The following is a 26,893-nucleotide window of genomic DNA, read 5'->3' as shown; positions in this document are numbered from 1 at the left end:
TAGGAAGAATGAAAACCTGAAGTTATGAGGGAGAAAATTCAAGTTGCACAGTGTTCATTGAGATTGCACAGCACAATCTAAACACTGCCTGTCACGTCAACCCCAGTCAAAACCAAAAACATTAAGGAATACTACAGATTTAAAGAAGTAACATGAGAAAGCAATCCTCAGTGATATTCTGATATGCCACAAAAGGAAAGACTGCAAGGAACAGTGCAAGTTTCAGGAAGAACAAAACTGTAGCAACAAGCTCCCCTGTCAAAATCACCCATCTTCTCCTTGGCGGGCTGATGACAGTTCAGAGCCACGTGCACTCCATACACCATTAGCCCAAAGCTCAGTCACCTCCCTTAGAACAAATGCCACTAAAAAGATGGGAGATGGAAGGGGGATGCGAAAGTTTCGTGCTCCAGGGGCCGCGGGGGAGGCAAAAATGGGAAGGTGTTTAATGGGTACAGAGTTTCAGTTTTGCAAGATAAAAAAGCTGTAGAGATTGATTGCACAACAATGTGAACATAAGAATACTGAGCCACACAGTTAAAAATGGCTAAGATGGTAAATTTCATGTTAACTGCATTTTACTACAATTAAAAGTACAAAGTTAACTCATTAAAAAAATAAAGCTTCATGCTCTAAATAATGTTCTTTAGCAAGCCTTGTAAGAAGACATTTCCTCTTGACATGTAACTAGGGCACTGACATCCAAGAGAGCAGGTACCAAAGCCTGAGCACAGCTCAAGCACTTTGTCACCTGCCAGGTGCTGATCACAGGCTCTGACAAAGCTCAGAGCACAGGGCAAGGCGCACATTCAGAATCTCCCTTGAGGTCCTGTGCCAAGCCAGACGAGCCAGAAGAAAATCCGATGACAGCCACAAAACACAAGGCACAAGCCTCAAAGACATGTAACAAAGTCTCTGCTTTTCTTTTCCCATGGAAACTCATGCTCAGGAGAAGTCTTCGAGGCAAGGGCTACATGATGTTTAGGGAGACACCTGGTTGGGGCGGGAACAGCACAGCCAAGCGTCTGGAAATTCTGTCTCCGGCGTCCAGCTCTGGCTGCGTCCCAGCAAGTGTTCAGCCCTGGCTGTGTTTGTCACATTTCCTTGGCAGCCTAGGGGCCTAGCAGGGTGGACCTGCTGCCAGCAGCACACTACGGCTTCTCTGGCTAGGCAATGTGGGGACACAGTAAGGGAGGGGCAGACAGGGACCATAGAAGGAGGCACAAGGAGAGGAGCTGCTCACCACACCAGGCTGGGCTTCACAAGGGCACCACCTGCCTGTATAATCCAAGGTCTCCCTAGAGCCAGACAGGGACTTGTGGGTGACACTCTTAGGTTGCATACACCGCTATTAAGACCCCCAAACAGGAGAAAGCTATGCTCTGTAGCACAGTGTCTGAGTGGGGTCCCCAAAGCAGCAGCACCGACGTTACCTGGGCACTTGTTGGAAATTCTGGAGTCCAACGCACATTCTGGAGTCCACCCCAGCCCCCACTGAATCAGAGACCCTGGGGTTGGGCAGGCCATCTGTGTTGAACAATGCCCCTTCCCCACCCTGCTCCAGGGCCTCCACCCTCACTGGAGTATGGGAACCAGAGTGCTCTAGCACGATGCTAGTCTTGCTGGTCACCAGAGAGAGGCTTATTGTCTCTTTCACATGGTAATTTAGTAAAATTGAGGTCATTTTCCCTCGAAACAGAACTTGCCTGGAACAGCTCAGGTTTTTCATTCCATTCCACGGTCGTTAAGGAAGCTAAGAACAACCAAAGCTCTGTCAAGCGGCCCCATTTTCCAATTTGGCTGCCCACACCCACGGTTTCTGGTATCAGCACCACCTGTTTCCGTCTGCAATTTGTTCTTTAAAATATTCCTGCTCCTGTGTCACCGCCATCCCAACCAAAGGAGAATCACGTGACATACACAGGAAGCACCACAGCACATCCGGAAAACCCACAACAGTGGGACCAGAGCACCGCTCTGCAGCTTGGGTCAGCTCGGGCGCCTGGCTCGATGGAGGCTTCACCCTCCACACCTACCTGCACAGGTGAGGGGTTTGCCAGGGACACAGAGCCAGGAGCCGAACTCCATTCCCCCAGGTAAGAGGCAGGCAGAAGCATATTTTAAAACACTAACCAGAGCACATCACTCTTCTGCTTAAGCCCATGCAGCAGCTTCCCACTGCCTGGAACAAAGCTGCTTTCCACACCCTGGTGTCCCCGCCTGCAAGGTCGGCCTGTCTGCTTCTCACTGTGCCCCCACCACCCCCCCATCACACACAAGCAACCAGCTATTTCTGTGCTTCTCCAATGCCAGCCTGACCACCATTGGCTGGCTGCTTATGTTGGCTTAATACCTTCCCCTCTAAGACCACTTCACTCCTCTCAGAGAGATGACCCTGAAACCTCTGTCACTGCTGTCACCTGGTTCTCTGCATAGCACTCACCATGCTCTGGTTTTCCTTCTCACTAATGTGCATGTTGAATGCTGCCTGTCATTCCTACTACATGAGCTCTGTGAGGATGAGACCTCTAGTGGTCCCTACTCTATCCCAGGAGAGGACACAAGGGTCCTTAGCATATACTAAGTGTGTCAATTGTTTTTATATTGCTGGTGAAACAAATATAACATAAAATTTACCATCTCAACCATTTTTAAGTGTACAACCATGTACTTAACTGTAGTGTTAATTACATTCATGTTGTTGTACAATTACCCTCCAGAATGCTTTTCATCCTCCAACACTGAAGCTCTATACTCAAGAAACACTAACTCTCTGTCCCCGCAACCCCACCCTCATTCTATGACTTGGATACTGCAGTTACCTCATGTAAGCAGAATCATTTAGCCCTTGTGTTTTTGTGACTGGCTTATGTCACTTGGCATAATGTCCTCAGTATTCATCCATGTTGTGGCATGTGTGGGAATTTCCTTCTTTTTTAAGGCTGGATGATACTCCATTGTATGGACACTCCACATTTGGTTTATGTGCTCATCTGCCAATGAACACCTTGGCTGTTGCCATCTTTCGGCCATTGTGAATAATGCTGCTGTGAACACGGGTGTACAGACATCTCTTCCAGGCTCTGCTTTCATTTCTTTTTTTTATCTTCATGGTAGGTCTAAATGAATATATCTTTATTTATAATGTCGACATTTATTTTAGATTCAGTGGTACGTGTGCAGGTTGGTTACATGAGTACACTGCGTGATGCTGAAGTTTGGGAATCACCCCATTACCCAGGTACTGAGCATAGTACCCATAGGTAGTTCCTCAGCCCTTGCCCCGCTCCCTGTCTCCCTTCTCTAGTCGTCCCCAGGGTCTGTTGCCATCTTTTAAAAAATTTTATTTCTAACTTTTGTGGGTATGTCGTAGGTGTACACATTTATGGGGTACATGAAATATTTTGATACAGGCATACAATGCATAATTATCACATCAGGGTAAATGGAGTACTCATTTATCCTTTGTCTTACAGACAATCCATTTACACTTTTAGTTATTTTAAAATGTGCAATTATTGACTATAGTCACCCTGTTGTGCTATCAAATACATTTTATCCATTTTTCTATTTTATTGTTGCCATCTTTATATCCACATGTACCCAGTGTTTAGCTCCCATTTATGAGTGAGAATATGCAGCATGTGGTTTTCTGATCCCACACTAATTCACTTAGGATAATGGCCTTTAGCTGTATCCATGTTGCTGCAAAGAATATGAGTTTGTTCTTTTTTATGGCTGTGTAGTATTCTATGGTGTATATTACCACATTTTCTTTATCTAGTTTACCATCGATGGGCATTTAGGTTGATTCCATGTCTTTGCTATTGTGAATAGTGCCATAATGAACATATGCATGCATGTGTTTTTATGGTAGAATGATTTATATGCCTTTGGGTATATACTCAGTAATGGGATTGCTGGGTCAAATGGTAGTTCTGTCTTGAGTTCTCTGAGAAATCTCCAAACTGTTTTGCACAGTGACTTAACTAATTTACCTTCTCACCAACAGTGTACAAGCATTTTTCTCTGTGCCTTGCCAGCATCTGTTATTTTTCTGACTTTTTAATAATGACCATTCTCACTGGTGTGAGATGATATCTTGTAGTACTGATTTGCATTGCTCTGACAATTGGTGATGTGGAGCATCTTTTCATATGTTTGTTGGCCATGTGTATGTCTTCTTTTGAGAAGTGTCAGTTCATGTTTTTTGCACACTTTTTAATGGGGTTGCTTTTGCACTGTTCAAATTCCTTATAGATTCTGGATGTTAGACTTTTGTCAGATAGTTTGCAAATATTTTCTCCCAACCTGTAGGTTGTATTCTTATTGAACTACCAACATCATTTTCACAGAATTAGAAAAAAACTATTCTAAACTTCATATAGAACCAGAAAAGGAGCAGAACAGCCAAAGCATCCTAAGGAAAAAGAATAAAGCCAGAAGCATCACATTACCTGATTTCAAACTATACTAGAAAGTTACAGTAACCAAAAAACATGGCACTTGTACAAAAACAGACACATAGACCAATGGAACAGAAAAGGAACCCAGAAATAATGCCACATACCTACAACCATCTAATCTTTGACAAAGTTAACAAAAATAAGCAATCGGGAAAAGACTCCCCACTCAAATGGTGCTGGGATAGCTAGCTAGTTATATACAGAAGAATGAAACTGGACCCCTATTTTTCATCATATGCAAAAGTTAACTCAAGATGGATTAAAGATTAAATGCGAGTCCTCAAACTATAACAACCTTAGAAGAAAACATAGGAAATACCCTTCTGGACAGCGGCCTTGGTAAAGAATTCATGACTAAGTCCTAAAAGCAATTGTAACAAAAACAAAAATTGACAAGTGAGATCTATTAAACTAAAGAGCTTCTGCGCAGCTAAAGAAACTATCCATTCATTTCTTTATGTACCCAGGAGTAGAGGTGTTGGGTCATATGTTATATGAGTAAGCTTCTTTCATACTCTAGACTTTGTGGTAACTAGACACATTGCTGGGATTTTGATTGATTGACTGATTTTTAATTTTTACTTTTTAGGGGCCAAACAGAAACTACTGCTGTATTCATTGAGTTAAACTGTTCCCAGGAGGTGAGCTCTAGAGAATGGCAGGGACCCTCTTCCCACCATTGAAACCTCAGTGGATGGAGACTCACTCTGCCAGCCCTAGCAGCCCCAGAGCAGTCCTGTTCCCTGGATTCCCTTCAGGGCTCTGAATCCTGGAGGAGGGACAGCAGGCAGTCAGGAAATGTTCTCGGGACAGAGAAGCAGCAGCAGGAATCCAGCCTGAGAGGTCAAGCCTGCATGACCAGCCCTCACTCAATCTCTCCTGCTGCCTGGCTTCCCAAGTTCCCTCCAGACTTTCCCCAAACTCTGAGCTTGGAGACTCAGTCCTCATTTGGATGCTGGATGCCTCCCTCTATACCTCCAAAACTGGGATTCCTTTTCTACTTCAGCCAGCCCAGATCCAGCTCCTGTTGCTTGTAATCAAAATCCCCAACCAATACAAGAAGGGCCAAATGCATTGCTCTAGGGTTTACAAGACTCCTTTCTTCCTTGTTCAAAAATGAGACCACTTTGCATGATGCCAGTTTTCTTTGGTACCTCTTCCACGCTTCATAAGCCCTTAAAAATGGCCAAGGTGGATCTGCTCTGACTGCAGCCATTTCTTCTGTGACTCTGGAGCTATTTCTTCAATAGTTGTGGATAAGAAGCCATTGGTAGCTGCCAGGTATTCTTTCTTGGTGCTGTTTTTCTTTTCAACCATGCATGTTCTATCTTCTCCATCTTATACCACCCTTGGTAAAAGACAAGACCTAGAGGAGATGGCGCATAGTTCAGTAGCCTACCTCAGGGGCTGTGTAGGAAGGGTAAACGTATTATTACATTTATGCATAAACACTTTCAAACAGAGTTTAATACACCATATCCGTGGGATGTGCTTGGAATACAAAAGGCTTTCCAGAAGCGAATTTGCCAAGGAATTAAAAAAGTAAAGCCAGTGTTTGTTTCCACTGAATCCTTTGCAAAGGATGTTGGTATACGGCATCAGTCATTCATTTATGCATTCACTGGCTACACAAATATTTCTGGATCATCTCCTGCATAAGTACCAGGCACTGAGTAAATGTTGATGGTATAGACATAGTCCCACCTTGATGAGCTTACAGATACTGCAAAGGGAGGCGATATGTAGGATGTTTTTAAAAATTGTGGTAAAATATGCATAACATAAAATTTTACCATTTTAAACATTTTTAAGCTTACACTTAAGTGGCATTAAATATATTCCCATTGTTATACACCATCACTACTACCCATCCCCAAAACATTCTTCATCTTATAAAGCTGAAACTCTGTACCCATTAGACAACTCTCCATTCTCTCCTCCCCCTCAGCCATCTGGCAAGCACTATTCTACTTTGTGTCTCTGTGAATTCACTACTCTACGTAAGTGGAATCATAGTATTTTTTCTTTTGTGACTGGCTTATTTCATGTAGCATAATGTCTTCAAGGCTCATCCATGTTATAGTATGTGTCAGAATTGTTTTCCTTTTTAAGGCTGAATAATATTCCATTATACCTATATACTATATTTATTTACCTACTCATCCATCTGTGGACACTTTGGGTTGCTTCCACCATATAGTTATGGTGAATAATGCTGCCATGCACATTGGTGTATAAATATCTGTTCTTGTCCCTGCTTTGGAGTAAACATTTTTGGGTGTTTACTCAAAAGTGAAATTGCTGGATCATATGGTAATTCTGTTTTGTTGAGGAATCGTACCGTTTTCTATATATTTCCACTAATAATGTAAAAAATTTCCCATTTTTCCACATCGTTGTCAACACTTCTTCTCTTCTGCTTTGTTTTGCTGTTTTATGTTTTTGTTTTGTTTTATCATAGCCATGGGAATGGATGTGAAGTGGTACTTTATTGTAGCTTTAATTTCCATTTCCCTAATGATTGATGCTAAGTATCTTTTCATGTACTTACTGGTCATTTGTACATCTTCTTTGTAAAAATGTCTACTCAAGTCCTTTGCCATTTTTTAAATTAAATTGCTTTTTTTTTCCTTCCTGGGTTTTAGAAGCTTTCTGTATATGCTGGATATTATAAAATATTTGATCTGCAAATATTTCCTCCTATTCTGTGGGTTGCCATTTTACTCTGTGAATAGTACCCTTTGAAGCACAAGAGTTTTTATTTTGATGAATTCCAATTTGTCTATTTTTCCTTTTGCTGCCTGTGCTTTTGGTGTTGTATCCAAGAAATCACTGCCAAATCAAATCTCACAAAACCTTTCCCATTTTTTCTTCTAAGAGTTTTACCTCTTCTGTTTAGGACTTTAATCCATTTTGAGTTAATTTTTGCGTATGTTTGATAAGGATCTAACTTTGTTCTTTTGCATATAGATATCCAGTTTTCCCAGCACCAAATCTTGAAAAGACTGTCACTTCTATATTGAGGGTCTTGGCATCCTTATCAAAAATTATTTGACCATCTACATAAGTGTTAATGCTGAGCTCTACTTCATTTTAGTGGTCTTTGGGTTTGTCTTTATGTCAGTAAAGTGTTTTGATTATTATAGCTTTTGAGTAAATTCTGAAATGAGGACGTGAGTCTTACTTTGTTCTTTTCTTGAAGATGATTTTGGTTATTCAATGTCCTTTGAGATTTCATATGAATTTCAGAATGGATTTCTCTATCTCTGCAAAAAAGTCATTGGGATCTTGATAGAAATTGCACTGAATCTGTAAACTGCTTTGGATAGCATTGATATCTTAACAATAAGTCTTCCACTCCATGAACATGATGGCTTTCCATTTATGTCTTCTTTAATTTCCTTCATTGATGTTTTACAGCTTTCCAAGTACAACTCTTTCCCTCATATGGTTAAATCCTAAGTATTTTACTCTTTTTGATGCTACTGAAGACAGAACTGTTTTCTTAATTTCCTTTTCAGATTATTGTTAGCATATAGAAATGCAGCTGATTTTTGTAGTTGGTTTAATACATGGCTACTTTGCAGAGAATTTATTAGCATTCTCTCTGTCTCTCTCTGTGTATATGTGTAAGATTTAGGGTTTTCTACATACAATAAATATATCATCTGTGAACAGAGATCATTTTACTACTTCTTTTCTTATTTGGATGCCTTTAATTTCTTTTTCTCGTCTAACTGCTCTAGCTAGAACTTCCAGTATTATGTTGAATAGAAGTAGCAAAAGCAGGCACTCTTGCCTTGTTCCAGATTTTAGAGAAAAAGTTTTCAGTCTTTCACCACTGAGTGTAATATTAGCTGTGAGTATATTATATATGACCTTTATAATGTTGAGGTAGTTTCCTTCTATTCCTAGTCTATTGAGTGCTTTTATTATAAAAGGCTGCTGAATTTTGTCAAATTATTTTCCTGTATAAATTGGATGATCATTCTTCATTTTGTTAATGGAATATATCACTTTTTTTTTTATTGGTTTGCCTATGTTGAGCCATCCTTGCATTCCAGGAATAAATCCCACTTGATAATGATATATAATCATTTTAATATGCTATTGAATTTTGTTTCCTAGTATTTTATTCAAGACTTTTACATCAATGAATATATGGACTATTGTTTTCTTATTTATAAGGGGCTGTAGTTTTGTTTCTTTTCTTTGGCTTTGTTATCAGGGAATGCCAGTCTCACAGAATGAGTTAGGAAGCGTTCTCTCCTCTTCAGCTTTTTTGGAAGAATTTCAGGAGGACTAGTGTTAGCTCTTCTTTAAATGTTTGGTATGGTTTACCAGTGAAGTCATAAAGTCCAGGGTTATTCTTTATTAGGAGGTTTTTGATTACTGATTCAATTACCTTACTAATTATGACTCTTCAAATTTCCTATTTCTTTGTGATTAAGTGTTGGTAGATTTTGTGTGTCTAGGAATTTGTCCACTTCATCTAGGTTACCCATTTGTTAACATGCAATAGTCCATAGTACTCTCTTATAATCCTTATTATTTCTGTAGAATGGGTAGTAATGCCCCTGTTTTCATTTCTGTTATTAGTAATTTGAGACTTTTTTTTATCAGTCGATCTAGTTAAGGTTTGTCAATATTCTTAATCTTTTCAAAGAACTAACTCTTGGTTTCATTGGCTGTATTGTTTTTCTGTCCTTTTCTCTCTGCTTTAATCCATAGCTAAATCCAAAGCTAAATTCAAAGCTAGCAGAAGGAACAAAATAGCTTGTTCTTCTTCTAGTTCCTTAAGTTGTAAAGTTAGATTGAGATTTTTCTTCTTTTTAAATGTAAGTGTTTACCGCTATACATGCTATACATTTCCCCCTAAGCAGTGCTTTGTCCTTGTCCCATAAGTTTTGACATGTGTTTTTGTTTTCATTTATCTCTAAGTATTTTCTAATGTCGCCTGTGATTTCTTATTTGACTCTTTGGTTATTTAATAGTACGTGGTTTAATTTCTACAAATCTGTGAATTTTCCAGTTTTCCTTCTGTTACTGATTTCTAACTTCACCCCATTGTTGTCAGTGATGGTACTTTGTATAATATCAATCTTTTCAATCTGTTGAGACTTAATTTGTGACCTAACACATGGTCTATCCTGCAGAACGTCCCATGTTCCCTTGAGGGAAAAAAAGTCTTCTATTGTTGTTGGGTAGAGTGTTCTGTATATGTCTGCTAGTCCAGTTGATTTATTGTGTTAAGTCTTCTCTTTCCTTTTCTTCTGTCTGGTTGTTCTATCTACTAATGAGAGTGGGGATTGAAATCTCCAACTATTATTGTATAACTGTGTATTTCTCTCAATTCTATCCATTTCATTTCACATATTTTGATGATCTATTATCAGATGTGTAAATATTTATAACTGTTCTATCTTCTTGCTATATTGGACCTTTCATTAACACATAACATCCCCTTTGTCTCTTGTAAGCTTTTTGATTTAAAGTGTCTTTTGTCTGATGTTAGTATAGCTACTCCTGCCCTCTTTTGGTTACAATTAGCATGGAATTTCTTTTTCTATCCTTTCACTTTCAACCTCTGTGTCTCATCTAAAGTAAGTCTCTTGTAGACCACATATAGTTGGATCTACATTTTTAAAAAATTCATTCTGCCATCAATTTCTGTCTTTGATTGAAATTTAATTAATTTACATTTCAAGTAATTACTTATAAGGAGGGACTTACTTCTGCATTTTGTTATTTGTTTCCTATATGGCTTGTAATAGCTTTGGTTCCTCATTTCCTGCATTACTGACTTCTTTTGTGTTTAGCTGATTTGATTTTCTTTCTTTTATATATATATGTGTGTGTGTATATGTGTGTATATGTATATATGTATATATATGTGTATATATATACACACACACACACGTAGTGAAACTTAATTCCCTTTTCATTTTCTTTTGTGTATATTCTCTACTTATTTTCTTTGGGGTTACTATGGAGATTATATTTAATTAGGATTAAAGTTATAACACTCTAATCTGACTTTACACCAGCTTAACTTCAATGGCATTAAAAACCTCTGCAGCAGAATGGTTTTTTTTTTAAAGCAAATAAATATGGAATTGTAAATTCAGATAAGGACTACCCAGTAAAGAGCAGACTTTTATGATGAGGAAAACAGGGTGGGCCTCATCAGAGGGATCAGCAAAAAGGGTCCCTCTGAGGGGACATTTGCACAGAGTCCTAAAAGGCAGAGGAACTCATTCTGCAAGACACATAAGCAGAGCATTCCTGAGAAAGACAGTAAGTCAAATTCGGGCTGCGTGGTGAAAGTCAGTGTTGAGATGGCAAAAAGAATGGCAAAGCAGATGGGCCCTGGCCACACAGGCTGAAGGGCCACATGAAAGGCAGGCGGTGGGGGGCCTTCCCCGTCCAAGGCAGGGAGAAGCCACAGAGGGGCTCAATGCTGCCTAGTGGCAAAGTTCCAATTCTGTCGGAAGAGGACCTTGCTGGTTATTCTGTAGCAAGGATTCAAGGAGGAAAAAAATGGAAGTGAGGAGCCTGGCAAGGAAGCTCCAGCAGCTGTCAAGGCCAGAAATAATGGCAGTCAGTCCAGGGTGGAGATGGAAAGAAAGGATGGGTTCCAGACATGCTTGTCACCTTCAACAAGGTAACATGGGGTTCCTCAGTCCTGGGCTGGAGTCCCTGCCCTATTGTGTATTCACAGGCTCTGCATCCTGGCTGTGTCACGTCCCAAGCCTCCATTTCCTTCTCTGTAAAATGGGAATGACAAAATCCACCAAGTATGAGAAGGCAGTAACATGGAGGCACTTATCTGCTGTCTGGGACAGCTGGTGCATCATAAGCATTCACATCTTCCCTTGGGGCCAGTGGTTGATGCTAATCGAATATATCAAAACCGTGAGATGCTATGAAAACCTGGAGCCAACACCTGATGCCAAATTCTCCCAGTTTTGGCCATGTTATCAGCTCTCTGAGGCACTGTTAGCCCCCAGTCTGCCTTAGGGATAGGGTCCTGTCTGAGTTCTACCTTGGCAGTAGGGTCAGCATACATGGGAGAGCCAAGCCTCTGACCATAGAGACCTAAGTGGGAGGGTGGGAGGGAGTGGGTGCCCGGCCATCAGCACGAATCATGCTATTTCCCACAACTCGGAGAGAAATGTGTTGGAATGAAGGTGGCAACCAACTCTAGCAGGTTTCCTTCCAAATCTGGAGGGGTTAAGGAGACAGGGCCACTCCCATCCCACAGCCCCACAGAAAACATGCTCTGGAGGGAAGCAGATGGGCTCGCTGGCATCACGTTCTGCTCTCTGTTCCAGGGGGCTTGTCTAATGACAGGCCTTCTGGCCCAGCCACAATCCTTTCCCTTCCTCCCAGCTTAAAGGTTGTCTCACTTGCTAACAGAAAGCCCTTTTCTAAAACAGCCACAGGCAGGAGAGTTCTTTGGATTTCCTAAACCAGGATTTGAAGAATTGAGAAAGGGAGGTGCTGGTGGAGGTGGTCTTGTTTAAACAAGGTGTCACGTCTAAACGGAACTTGTTTTTCAATTTACTGAATGGTGGTCCAGGGCTAGAGCGGCAAGAAAGGGCTGCTGCGGTGTGAGCCCACTTGGGCTCGGGGGCTGATGACTCTGCTTCCATTTGCCTTCTGGCTTGGATCAAAAGGGCCCGGAAACCCCAAGTATAGATGACAGAAGGGCTCAGAGTCATCACACTCAGCCCTTCTCACAGCGGGATCGCCTTTATTAGGCAGGCCTCCTCAGGAAACATCTCAATCCAAACTTCACATGTTGGCCCCAGGTCTGCCCTCAGCCCCGGGCTCTTGAGCCTCTAGCGTCTTAGTACAAGCCCCTGAAGAGGGGTGAAGGGTGTTCAATCAAAGGCAAGAAACAGAGCCCTTCAGTCTTTACGGCCCATGAGGGGTGCGGGTGGGAAGGCCTGTCTCCATGTACCAACCCCATTCCCTTCCCACTCCCTGCCTGGGATCAAACAACCACCCCTGCCTGGATGATAAATTATGAAAGCAAATATCAAAGTAGAAGTTCTGCCTTATTACTACCTTAGCTGTTGTAATGAATGTTTATTCCTTGCACTTGTGCCCTGGATAATTTTTAAAAAGAGAAAGAAAAAATAATCTGCAGATGAAAGCATCTGGTACAGAGCCAAGCCCCTCCAGCCCTCATCTCAGGCATGCTCCGGGCAGACTGGAGCAATGTAGCCCATCATTAACCGGCCACCGGGGAGACCTGGGTTTGTGCACATGAGGAACATGGAACTATTTCTCAGAAATGAGCACCATCCAAAGTTAACACGGAACTATTTCTCACAGCTGAGCAACATCAAAAGTTAACCTAAGCAATTCCATTTCCAGGTGTATGCCCGAAAGAATTGAAGGCAGGGACTTGAACAGAGATTTGCACACCCATGTTCATAGCAGCATTATTCACAATAGCAAAAGGCAGAAACAACCCAGGCATACACTGATGGATGAATGGATAAGAAAAATGTGGTGCACGTACGTGCAATGGGATACTACTCATCCTGAAAAACGAAAGCCATCCTGACACACGCCACAACGTGGATGAACTTTGTGGACATTATGCTGAGTGAAATAAGCCATTTGTTCACAAGAGGATAAATACTGCATGATTCCACTTATATGAGGTATCTAGAGTCATTAGATTCATACAGACAGAAAGTAGAATGGAGGTTGGCAGGGGCTTGGGGAGATAGTGTTTAATGGGTAGGAAGTTTCCGTTTTGGGGATAGTGAAAAAGTCCTGGAGGTGGATGGTGGTGGTGGTTGCACAACAAGGTGAATGTGCTTTAGGCCACTAAGCTGGTACACATAAAAATGGTTCAGATGGTGAATTCTGTATTACATATACATTTACCACAATAAAAAAATAGAAAAAGAAATTTGCCAAATTTTTTTTTAAGTTAATGGAACTTCCAGAGTTGATGACTTTGAAGGAGGAGTGGGAGCAGCATGGCACCCTCACGTGCCCACCGAGGCCACGTCGGAAAGCAGATCCCTGGCCCAGGGTCCCGGGGGCCTCCTTGGCAAGTGTGCCTTGCAGAAGAGCCTGGCATGTGAGGAAACGTGTGGGTTCGGTGGCTCAACATGAGGCCTCTACTCTCTGAGTGCTGCCAAAGCAGCCTCCCTCCAGAGCACAGCAGGGGTGAGGGGTGTGGAGGAGACAGAGGGAATTTCCTACAGATAGAGACACGTCCCGAAAGCAGTCCTGGAAAGTCTTCAACAAAACGGAGGACAAAGTACCAGAGATTTGTCCTCCTGACAAGCAGGATTGCTGTGGGGGTCCCCACACCCACTGGGCCCAGAATTGGGGTCCTCAATATTGATTTCCCTGTGCGGCTGGTTAGGGGAAAGAAAGGCTTGACATGGTCGTCATAGCTCTGCCGGTGACTTCCCGTGTGACTCTGGCAATGTCCCTGAGTCTCCCCACTACGGGGCCTCCTTCAGTCTCTGGGAAACAAGCTGTGGGATCCCATCCCCACAAGGGGAGAATCCTTTGTCCAGGCCACCACATGGTATCCTGGTATCCTTTGTCCAGGCCACCACCTGCCACCAGGCCTCCCAGACACCACAGCCCCAGCTACACAACTACCAGAGCTGAGATCCCAGCGGCGATGGTGCATTGGAGGGTTCATCCAGCTTTTGTGTTCTTTCCCATTCACAGCCCTGCCCCAATCCACCTCTAAAACCCCAGCCATCCCTCTCAGCAACATAACATCCACACATGGGCAAAGAGCCGCCTGCAGACCCTGTCCAGCCATGAGGACCACCGCCCTCCGCTATCCTCCCAGCACTCTGAGCCCCTCCCTTATGCTTCATGTCAGGGCCAACTTCCTCCCCAGCACTTACCCCTGAGCTCCAGAGCTCATCACACCAAGCAAACAAGGGTGCCTATGGCCTGGGCAGCCCAGGCTCTGTACCTTCCCTAGACCTCAAGACCTTGGTTGCAGCTGGCCCAAAGGCCCTGCAGATTCCAGGGATAGATGTGTCATCTCCCTACCCCACAACACAATCCATGGATGCTGTGTCCCCACTGAAAACTCAGGCCATGGGTCATTCCCCACTGCACCCATGTCGTTTAACCTTGCCCTGTCCTCTCGCGTCACTCCCTTCCATAAGCAGCCCGACCATTTGTGGCCAGGCACCACGTACTCACTGTGGCCAGAGCTAAATCCCTGACCTGCTGATAAGAAGCAAGCTGAGAGAGGTTCTTCTCTGTTATGAGTGGCTGGGCAGGAGTCTAGCCCAGGCCTGAGGCTAAACCTCACACTCGGAACCTTCATATCCCTTTCCCTCTACAAAGTTCCCCTTAACCCAGATTCCACCTGACTAGGCTTCCCTCTCCTCTACTGTAGCCAAGATCAGCAACTTGGCTGTTTCTACAGCTGAGTTGTAGCTGTTTCTACTTCTCACTTCCCATTCACTTTTCAGTTTGTTCTCATTAAGCATCTAACAACAACACTCCCTAATGCCATTCCATCTGGCATTGTTAACCAGTCTCCTCCTGCATCTGTCACCCCTTCTTCAGGACAACCTCCTCCCAGGTCGCTGCCCCATCCCCCCAGGGCTGGTGCTCCATGGGCTGTCTTTGGACAGCTTCTCTACTCACTGATACATTTCAGCCAGGCAATGCTGCTCACTCTCCTACTTCAGCGGTCAGCTGTAGGCTAAAAAGCCCGTGTCCCTCTTTCTCACCAAGACCTCTGTCCTGATGTCCACCTTGAATTCAGTTTGTCCAGAATGGAAACTCTTTGCTGTGGCCCCAAACTCATTCCTCCTCCTTTTCTCAGCCAATGGCTCCACCGCCAACCCAGAGGCCCAGCTTGAAGCCTGGGTGTAGAAGCCTGGATTTCTCTTGCCTCCTCTTCCTGCCTCTCTAACCCCCACATCCTGCCAGTCACCAATTCCTGCAGCTCCTTCCTCTTACGCCAGCCCCTCCTCCATTCCCACTCCAACCTCTCCCACGCTTGCTCCAGCCCCAATGCTCCACGACACTGCTTCCCATTCCAATCCACCCTGCACGCAGCTGCTGGGCTGTTCTTCCTAACATCAACCTCAGCACATTGCTCCCCTTCCCTTCAGTGGTCCCACTTCTCAGGGTAGAGCCCCTGCTCCTCAAGATGCCTGGCCCTCCCTCCCTCACCCAGCCCTATCCACATCTCCCACACCCTTATGGCTCCCCGCTCCCGCCATGTCAAATGACTTAGTCCTTAAAAACACCTGGGAAAATGAATGGATGGGTAAAGCTAAGATGCCCTTGAAGGTTCTTCAGGGTCTAACATTTGAGGAGCGCGGCCTCACCACCCACCCATCCCCATCTAAAGGTTTCCCTCCATCCCCATTTGACAAATCAGACGTGGACAGACGTGGGCATCCTGACTCCTTCCTTGGTTCCCTCAACTAGGCAACTTCTCTCCCCACTTCTCACCATACAGTAAGCTCTGTTTTCCAGAGAAGTCAGAATTTGTTCCTCCTGCTAGACTATGGACTCCTTGGAGCAGGGTCTGGGATTCACATGACCTCGAATGCCCCTTGGACTGGGTCTGATGCATCGCAAAGCTTTTGGGAAGCCTTCTGGTAACAAGTGGCTCCGTCACTGAGCAGATCTGGGCACTTAACACCACACCAGTGTGGAGTCGAGGGCAGGCACTCTCCCATTGGGATGTCCCCCAGTTACTTGCCCTCCTCAATGCCTGGAATCACCAGGCTATGTTCCCCTATCCCGTAACCCAGTGTCTTCCTCACTTGAGGAGATGAGGACGCAGCACCCGCTTCCAGATCTCTCATCAAGGAGAAAACAGAGCCCCCCACGTCAGGACCCCAGCTCCGGACTCACCATGTTCATGACGGTCAGGATGAACCTCTGGGCGGCCTCGGCCCCGTGGTACTGCACCATGTCGGCGTCGGCCACCACCAGGGTCTCCACCGTGTGCTCGCTGGTGAGCCGGATGGCGTTCCTCCGCTCCCGCCAGTCCCGCGAAGGCCTGCCCCGCCTCGGCTTCTTCTTTTCTAGAAAATGATGGAGACATTTGTGCAGTCCTTGGCTTACCGACTTCCAAAACCATGCAGCGAACAGGCCTTCTGTCAAGCCTGCCCGAGAGAGTGGTCCGTCTCGACAGGCCTAGAGGGGCCCAGCACCCAGCAACCTCCACCGTCACATGGGTGCCCCGAGTTCACTCATGTGGGGTGGAGCTGAACCAACAAAAGGGTAAGAGCTATGAGGCCAGATGAGGGGTCCACACCCAACTGCCACCACAGCCGGGGAGGCCAATGGGGCTGAGGGGCACAGAAGAGAAAACCCACTCCTTCAGAGGAGCATGGAGAGCTATGCAAGTATGCAAAGAGAAGGAGGCCTGGACCAAGCGGGCAGGGGTCTGAAAGGCCACACCCAGGGTGGATAACTGGACCGAGGAAGCTGGGCGGAGGGGACAGGACACTCCCCTGGGGGCAGGAATCCCAATAACTCTTCTCAGACTCAGGAATCAGGAGCCATAAATGTTGGTAGACATAAAAAACTATGCTTTTTTAAAAAATACATAATCAGAAGAAAAGTCATATGACCTACATCCAGGCTAAAATGTAAATCTTCTCTTTCCTCACAATAGGGAAGGATTAGTAGTAAATGTGTGAGTAATTCTCCACTGATTCTTTAGATAATCTATATCCCTGTAAAATCTTACTCTGATAAACAGCTATTGTTATTAAAGAGCCCACACCGACAGGTCCAAAGCTGCCATAGTCTTTGTACACAGAAACACCTCTGACCAACACAACAGATTAATATGAACAGCACGCATTTTCAGAATCCGAATATAAACAGGAAGGCTTTTCCTTCATTTGACAGTTATTTCCATGTTAGCACTAGCCTATATGGACACATCTCTGCTACACACAGTCTACATATGCACCAACCGGCTTCATAAAGCGACCCAAATCTTTCCAGGACCACAAGTGGATACAGTAGGCCCTCTTTATCTGTAGCAGCTATGTTCCAAGACCTCCAGTGGATCCCTGAAACCACAGACAGTACCCAACCCTACATCTACTAGACTATGTTACGTCCTGTGCATACATACTTACGATAACGTGTCGTTTATAAATTAGGCATAGTAAGAGATTTACAATAACTAATAGAATTATAACAATACACTGTAATAAAAGTTATGTGAATGAGGTCTCTCTCTCAACATATCTTATTGTACTGTACTCACCTATTTTTAATCCCTGGTTGACCGTGAGTAAATGAAACTATGGAAAGTGAAACCACAGATAAGAGGTAACTACTGTATTATTAAATAATCTGAGATATGGGTCATAATTTACAAACAAAAATGTGCTATACAACACAATTACAATCACAAAAAAGGGCAAAAAATAGAAATATACAACTATAGATAAAGCCAGCAACAGTAAAAAGGTACACAGCCATTAAAATCATACTATGAGGATGGCTCAGAGATCGAGAGAGAAGCGGATATAAATCTGCATACACAGTTAGATCACGATTTTGCAAAACTCTTACATACAAGTATCTTCAGGCCCCAAAGGAAAATAAATACTAAAACATCTAGGAAGAACCAAAATATGAATAGTGATATGTGATCTTCATTTTCCTATTTTCCTCTGTATTTTCCAAATTTATATAATATGCAGGTATTACTGTATTTTAAAGAAATATCATTGAATTTGAGAAAAACACAAGCATCACTTTTAAACTCTAAATGATAAAACAGAAGCCCTCGAAGGAGAAAAGTATGTCATCTGATTTATCACAAAACTGCAAAACGAAATCTTCTCAGCCTGCAGGATGGGCCTCCTCCCTCAGAGCCAGGCCCATCTCCTCTCAAGCCTTCTGGGCCTCAGTGATGGAATAAGAGAAGAAAGTATCCATTCTAAGACAAAATCAAGGTCCTAGGTAGCTCTACCTTTGCACATTGGCAGAATGAAAGAGGCCACTGGTGGAAAATCTACTGACCTACACCCACACTCACCAACCAGGTTATCTCTGACCTGACCAGCCTGGAATTTGTGAAGAGCCACTTTGTTTCCATTTTAAAGCTGCAGAGGTGATGGGCCACCCAAGCAGGACCTCTGTTGTAACCAACACACCCTCGTTCTCCCAAGCGATCAGTTATGAGCCAAATGGCAGCCGTGGCCCTTCTCAAAGTCAGTGTTGATAACCCGTTTCTCTGAGTCACCATCTGCAGATGCTCCCCATGTTGGCTGTTCAGTACTTGTTTTCACACCTTGTCATATATTTTTAAGCTCCAGTACACAAATAACTGCATTCCTAGCATGGCCCAAAGGACACATTAGGAATACTTCTCTAGGAGCCAGTTAGCATCAACATGTAAGAGTTGAGAGCTCTCTAAGAAAGTAGCCCATCACTCCCAGACCAGATGGACAGGTTGTTCCTGGACACTTAACATTTCAAAATCCTGCACTGCACTGGGTACAGTGGTTCATGCCTGTAATCCCAGCACTCTGGAAGGCCAAGGAGGGCAGATCACTTGAGGTCAGGAGTTCAAGACCAGTCTAGCCAACCTGCTGAAACCCCGTCTCTACTAAAATTACAAAAATTAGCCAGGCATGGTGGTGCATGCCTGTAATCCCAGCCACTCGGGAGGCTGAGGCAGGATAATTGCTTGAACCTGGGCAGCAGAGGTTGCAGTGAGCCGAGACCACACCACTGCACTCCAGCCCGGCTAACAGAGTAAGACACCCTCCTAAAAAAAAAAAAAAATCCTGTACTGGGTATGTGTCTTTCAAGTTTACAAAGAAAAACTAATAAGACCTGTGCTCCCTAGGCCTTGGAGAGTTAACCTAACAGGGTGCCGTAAAGAGTGACACACTCTGAGTTAACACATGCCCAGAAGGTGCGCTGTGGTTTTCACAAGCTTCCACTAATGACTGTCATTTGTTCCTTTCCTTTACCCCATTCCCTGGCACACAGGTGGTGGGAAATAAATGCTCACCAAACAAATGCATGCAGTGGGTACAGGGGTGAATAATGACGCTTGCTGAACAGCCCATGTTGCAGGGCAGGGCTTGCCATAAAATGAGTGTTGAAATCCCTGGATTTTGGAACTGCTGACAAGACACCGGGGACTTGCATTCCTTTCCAATGCACGTGTCCTTCCTGGGGTGCTGGCAAGTAAGAACAGGAGCACTGAGGGGTGGGAAGCTAGAGGGCACCTTAGCCTTCTCCTCCCTCACTGATCTCAACCACTCCCACAGCAGAGACCCACAGCCATCATTTCTGATGATCATTCCTTTTCCTACAGGGAGAAAAGAACCCTAATAAACTTTTACCTTTAATTCTCTAAACTGCAAAAATATGCTTGATAATGTTGCACAGATGCCAATATTCACAGATGATAGCATCTTCAAAAGTAAGAAGAAAAACACTAATTTCAGAATAACACACGTGCTGGATTCTGACCTCACCAGAGAGGTCAAAGTGCAGGTGGGTGGGCGTGTGGTCAGCTGGGGAGTGTTCCAAGCTCTGCTCACGACCAGCTGTCTCCAGCTGCTGTGGGAATGAAGGGTGGCTCTCGCCCTGCTGATGAGGACATCGCAGTCATGTCAGGCCTCAAGCCTTCTCCTGTTGTCACAGACACCAGGAATCATTCTTGAAGTCAAGCCCAGCAGTTTCTTTCGCCAGCACCTTGCTGGAGTTGGTACTGACTTGGAAGATTTTCAGTCTCTGGCTTCTTATTATTTTTTCTTACATCTACACTCCCTTTGCCTCAGTTATCCATTAGAAAAGAAAATTTTATGTATTTACGTAAGATACCTCAAATCCTTCTGGAACAAGATAAAGAGAAAAAGACAGAAATGTACTTTTAGAATCTTCAAATTATAATTTACTCTTCAAGTTTGGGGACTGCTAAAAATGTTGAGCAAATATATAAACTGTCATTGTAGTTACTAGTTCTCCACTTTGAAAACTAATAAAAAAAAAAAGTGTCTCAACTGTGAATTATCAAAGCTCTGTATGGAACAGATACTCCTTCAGTTTAGAAAGGATACAGTATCCAGGTATTTATTAGGGAAAAACAATAGGTAGATCAAAAAACATTTGGCCTAAAAATTCAAAACCACAACCCCTCTCAGAATTCCTTTACTTCCTGCTATGCAAGAAGAATCCTTGCATCTCAAATCCTACCAATGCCATTTCCAAGGAAGACCTGGGGAATGGATGAGTTGTATAGGCAAGGAGTAGCCTGCTCTTGCCACAGACCTCTGAAATCCTAGCTGCAGGAGATCCCACGACCCACATGAATGCTTGAGCTGGCAGGGAGAGCTGCTGAGAGAGGTGGCAGGGGCAGGACTCCAGCCTGTGTGGAGCCCAGAAGGTTTTGTGTGGGAACAGGTACAGTGGAACATGGCCAGGGATGCCCATCCCCCAAGTCTCACCAGGATCTTCTGGTAGCCTTAGCCTTTGGGTGACTGCTGGACCTGCACAGACCAGGGTGATGTTGACCATAGGGTGAGGACAGTCTGATCTGAGCACCACCCCCAATGTGCCAGCCTCTCCTAGGGTCCCAGCATGGTCACACCAGCTTCCAGCACTGCCTTCGATACCCAAACAGGGTGCTTCCCAGGGGGGCCCCATCATAGCTCCTTCATGGGCAGACTGCATCTAACCACTGGAGACCTCCAGCAGACCAGCCTCCACTGATGTGAAAAGCCTACAAGCAGCCTGCCCCACCGCTTTGTCAGCAAACATTCACCCACAGATCCCTCCCACTGCTTTGCTGGCACACACATATAGGCAGACTTCACCTCCCCTCCCCCAAAAACACAAATGTGCATGTGCCCCCTGCTGCCATACCACTGATGGCAGAGCACATCCCACCGCCCTACCCACCTCCACTGGGACTCCACTGCTGCTGAGGCACAGGCAGTCTGACATGCCACTATGGCTGCTGGTACACATGAGCAAGCACAGATCCCACTTCCACTGCTCCTATGAAGTGCTGTGGCCAGCACTCCACATCGAAGTGTTGGGCCAGCAGACCAGGAACACCTCAGCCTCTCCAGTGCAACAGGTTACTAACTGCAGAGGACCAGGAAACAAAGTTGGGAAACTCATACCAGCATCCCGGAGTTAAAGCACAGAGCCCATAGGTGCTGAGCTGAGCCTTAGCCCTCTGAAATCTTCCAGAATAGAAGCCAGTCAGCTAAGCTCACCTCATACCACAATCAAATGCTGAAAGGCATCAAAAAAACCCATCCAAAGGACAGCAACTTCAAAGAGTGAAGGAACATCAGCCCACGCAGACAGGAAAAATACAGTATAAACACACTGGCAACTCAAAAAGCCAGAGTGTCTTACCTCCAAATGACCACACAAGTTGGTTCTTAATGGTTCTTAACCAGGCTGAAATGACAGACACAGAATTCAGAATATGGATAGCAATAAAGATCATTGAGATTCAGGAGAAAGTTGAAACCCAATCTAAGGAATACAAAATGATACAGGAGCTAAAAGATGAAACAGCCATTGTAAGAAAGATCTGATGGACTTTGGGAGGCCGAGGCGGGCGGATCACGAAGTCAAGAGATTGAGACCATCCTGGCCAACATGGTGAAACCCCATCTCTACTAAAATACAAAAATTAGCTGGGCATGGTGGCACACGCCTGTAGTCCCAGCTACTCGGGAGGCTGAGGTGGGAGAATCACTTGAACCCAGAAGGCAGAGGTAGTGGTGAGCCAAGATCACACCACCACACTCCAGCCTGGTGACAGAGCAAGACTCTGTCTTAAAAAACAAAAAAGATCTGATGGAGCTGAAAATCTCACTACAAGAATTTCATAATGCAGTCGCAAGTATGAACAGGAGAATACACCGAGTTGAGGAAAGAATCACAGAGTTCGAAGACAGGTTCTCTGAATTAACTCAGTCAGACAAACTAAAGAAAAAAAGAATGAATAAAACCTCAAGAAATATGGAATTATGTAAAGGGACCAAATTGATGAGCCGTTGGCATCCCTGAAAGAGAAGGAGAGAAAGCAAGCAACAGGGAAAACATATTTGAGGATATCATCCATGAAAATTTCTCCAACCTCAGTAGAGAGAACAACATTCAAATTCATGAAATACAGAGAACCCCTGAAAGATACTATACAAGATGATCATCCCCAAGACACACAGTCATCAGATTCTCCAAGGTTGACATAAAATAAAAAATATTAAAGGCAACGAGGGAGAAGAGGTAGGTTGCCTACAAAGGGAACCCCATCAGGCTAACTGCAGACCTTTCAGCAGAAATTCTATAAGCCAGGAGAAATTACGGGCCTGTACTCCAATCAAGAATTTGATATCCAGCCAAATTAAGCTTCATAAGTGAAAGAGAAATAAGATCCTTTTCAGAAAAGCAAATGCTAAGGGATTTTATACCACCAAACCTGCCTTACAAGATGTCCTTAAGGGACTGTTAAATATGGAAAGGAATGACTGTTAATGGCCACCACAAAAACACACTTAAGTAGACAAACCATTGACACTATAAAGCAACTACACAGTCAAGTCTATATAATAACTAGCTAGCAACATGACAGGATGAAATCTGTATATACCAAATATTCACTTTGAATGTGAACTAAAGGCCCCAATCAAAAGTCACAAAGTGACAAGTTGGATAAAGAAGCAAGACACAACTGTAAGCTGTCTTCAAGAGACCCATCTTACATGCAATGACACCCATAGGCTAAGAGTAAAGGGATGGAGAAACATCTACCTAGTAAATGGAAAACAAAACAAAACAAAAAAGTAAGAATTGCTATTCTAATTTCAGACAAAACAGGCTTTGAGCCAACAATAATTTTTTTAAAAGACAAAGAAGGGCATCACATAATGGTAAAGGGTTCAATTCAACAAGAACACTTAACTATTCCAAACATATATGCACCCAACACAGAAGCAGATTCATAAAACAAGTTCTCAGAGACCTACAAAGAGACACAGATAACTACATAGTAAGAGCTGGAGACTTCAAAACCATACTGACAGTATTACATAGATCATCAAGGCAGAAAACTAATAAAGATATTCAGGACATGAACTTAACACTTGACCAAATGGATCTAACAGACAACTACAGAACTCTTCACCCAAAACCAACAGAACATACATTCTTCTCATCTGCACATGCCACATACTCTAAAATCTACCACACAATCAGCCATAAGACAATTCTCAGCACATTCAAAAATACCCAAAACTATACCAGTCACACTCTCAGAAAAGTGCAACAAAAATAGAAATCAATACTAAGAAGATCACTCAAAACCATACAATTACATGGAAACTAAACAAGCTGCACCTGAATGACTTCTGCATAAACAATGAAATTAAGGCAGAAATCAATGAATTTTTTGGAAACTAATAAGAACAAAGATATAACATATCAAAATCTCTGAGAAATAGTTAAAGCAGAAGATGAAGGTTTAAATGCCAAATGCTGTCACCAAAAAAGTTAGAAAGATATGAAATTAATGATCTGACATCACACCTTGAGGAACTAGAAAAACAAAAGCAAACCAACCTCAACCCCAGCAGAAGACAAGAAACAACCAAAATCACAGCTGAACTGAATGAAATTGAGACATGAAAATACTGTACAAAAGATAAAAAAAAAAAAAAAACAGAACTTTGTTCTTCGAAAGAGTAAATAAGATTGGTAGACCTCTAGCTAGACCAATAAAGAAAAAAAGAGAGAAGATCCAAATAAAAATGACAAAGGGGGACATTACCACTAACCCCACATAAATACAAAAAACGTTTAAAGACTACTATGAACACCTCTATGCACACAAACTAGAAAACCTGGAAGAAACTGATGAATTCCTGGAAACATCCATCCTCCCAAGATTGAACCAGGAATAAACTGTATCCCTGAAAAGACCAATAACAAGTTCCAAAATTGAATCAGTAATAAAAAGCCTACCAATCAGAAAAAGCCCAGGACCAGACAGATTCATAGCCAGATTCTACCAGATGTATAAAGAAGAGCTGGTACCATTCCTACCGAAAGCATTATGAAATATGAAGGAGGAAGGACTCCTCCCTAACTCATTCTATATGGTCAGCATCGTTATGATGCCAAAACCTTGCAGACACACACACATACACGCACACTCTCTCTCTCTCTCAAGGCCAATGTCCTTGATGAACACAGATGCAAAAATCTTCAACAAAATACTAGCAAACTGAATCCAGCAGCACATCAAAACCTAATTCACCATGATCAACCAGGCTTTATTCCTGGTTGCATAATAAATTCCTGGTTGCATAAATAATTCGTGGGATGCAAGGTTGGTTCAACATATGCAAATCAGTAATTGTGATTCATCATATAAACAGAAATAAAACCCAATGCCATATGATCATCTCAATAGATACAGGAAAAGACTTTTGATAAAATTCAACATCCCTTTATGTTAAAAACCCCCCACAAACTAGGTATTGAAGGAGCATACCTCAAAATAGTAAGAGACATCTATGACAAACCCACCACCCATCATACTCAATGGGCAAAAGCTGAAAGCATTCCCCTTGAGAACGGTAACAAGACAAGGATGCCTACTCTCATGACTCCTATTCAACACAGTACTGGAAGTCCTAGCCAGAGCATTCAGGCAAGAGAAAGAAAGAAATAGAAGGCCTCATATAGGAAGAGAGTAAAGTCCAACCATCTCTGCTTGCAGACATTATGATTTTACAACTAGAAAATCCAATAGTCTCTGCCCCCAAAAGCTCCTAGATCTGATAAACAACTTCAGCAAAGTTTCAGGATACATAATCAATGCACAAAAACCAGTAGCATTTCTATATACCAACAACATCCAAGATGCGTGCCAAATCAATGTAGTCCCACTAACAATAACAACAACAAAAAATAAAATACCCAGGAATAAGGCTAACCAAGGACACGCAAAATCTCTACAGTGGGAACTACAAAACCCTTTTCAAAGAAATCAGAGATGACACAAACAAATGGAAAATCATTCCATGGTCTTGGATAGAAAGAAACAATATTGTTAAAATACCCATACTGTCCAAAGCAATTTATAGATTCAATGTTATTCCTATCAAACTACCAAAGAGATTCTTCACAGGATTAGAAAAAACTATTCTAAAATTCATATGGAACCAGAAAAGAGCTTGAATAGCTAAAGCAATTCTAAGCAAAAAAGAACAATGCAGGAGGCATGACATTACCAGAGTTTATATACTACCAGGCTAGAGTAACCAAAACAGCATGGTACAAAAACAGACACATAGACCAATGGAACAGAATAGAAAGCCCAGAAATAAAGCTGCACACCTACAACTACCTGATCTCTGAAAAAGACAACAAAAACAAGCATTAGGGAAAGGACTTCCTGTTCAATAAATGGTGCTGAAATAACTAATTATATGTAGAAGATTGAAACTGGACCCCTTCCTTTCACCATATACAAAAATTAACTCGGGATGGATCAAATGCTTAAATGTAAAACCTAAAACTATAAAAACCCTGGAAGAAAACCTAGGAAATACCATTCTATACGTAGGCCCTCCTTACCAAAGACTTTGTGAGAAAGATGCCAAAAGAAATTGCAACAAAACCAAAAATTGACAAATGGGGCCTAATTAAACTAAAGAGCTCTTGCACAGCAAAAGAACCTATCAACAGTATAAACACAAAACCCACAGACTGGGAGGAAATATTTGCAAACTATGTATCTGACAAATGTCTGATATACAGAATCGATAAGGAATGCAAGTTAACAAGCACAAAACAATCCCATTAAAAAGTGGGCAAAGGACAAGAACAGATACTTTTCAAAAGAAGACATACACGTGGCCAATAAGCATATGAAAAATTGTTTAACATCGCTAATCATCAGAGAAATGCAAATCAAAACAACAATGAGATACCATCTCATACCAGTTAGAATGGCTATGATTAAAAAATCAAAAACTAACAGATGCTGGCAAGGTTGTAGAGAAAAGGAAATGCTTATACACTGCTGGTGGGAATGTAAATTAGTGTCAGCTACTATGAAAATAAGTTTGGAAATTTCTCAAAGAATGTTAACACAGAACTACCATTCAACCCATTATTGAGTATATACCCAAAGGAATATAAATCATTCTAACAGGAAGACCCATGCACATGTACGTTCATCACAGCACTATTCACGATGGCAAAAACATGGAATCAATCTAGATGTCCATCAGTCGTAGACTAGTAAGCAAAATGTGGTACATATACACCAGGAAATACTATGCAGCCATAAAAAAGAATGAGATCATGTCCTCTGCAGCAACATGGATGCAGCTAAAGACCATCATCCTAAGTGAACTAGCAACAGAACAGAA

General features: G+C 43.0%; 1 protein-coding gene across 6 annotated transcripts in view; it reads right to left on the bottom strand.

The window, feature by feature from the left end:
- The window catches only part of ADAMTS17 (ADAM metallopeptidase with thrombospondin type 1 motif 17), a 363,335-nt gene that overhangs the window by 288,349 nt on the left and 48,093 nt on the right, over positions 1 to 26,893 (bottom strand). For 5 of the 6 annotated variants that reach the window (XM_050799681.1, XM_050799677.1, XM_050799676.1 and 2 more), the window contains one exon: positions 16,353 to 16,525. The exons of the other annotated variant lie outside the window; for it this stretch is intronic. In XM_050799681.1, the coding sequence (XP_050655638.1) occupies positions 16,353 to 16,525 (173 nt within the window). The remainder of the gene's footprint in view (positions 1 to 16,352; positions 16,526 to 26,893) is intronic. 6 annotated transcript variants of the gene reach the window in all.

Source organism: Macaca thibetana, chromosome 7 (genome assembly GCF_024542745.1).
Source record: "Macaca thibetana thibetana isolate TM-01 chromosome 7, ASM2454274v1, whole genome shotgun sequence".
Classification (NCBI taxonomy): Eukaryota; Metazoa; Chordata; class Mammalia; order Primates; family Cercopithecidae; genus Macaca; species Macaca thibetana.
This window is presented reverse-complemented; position numbering and strand designations above follow the sequence as displayed.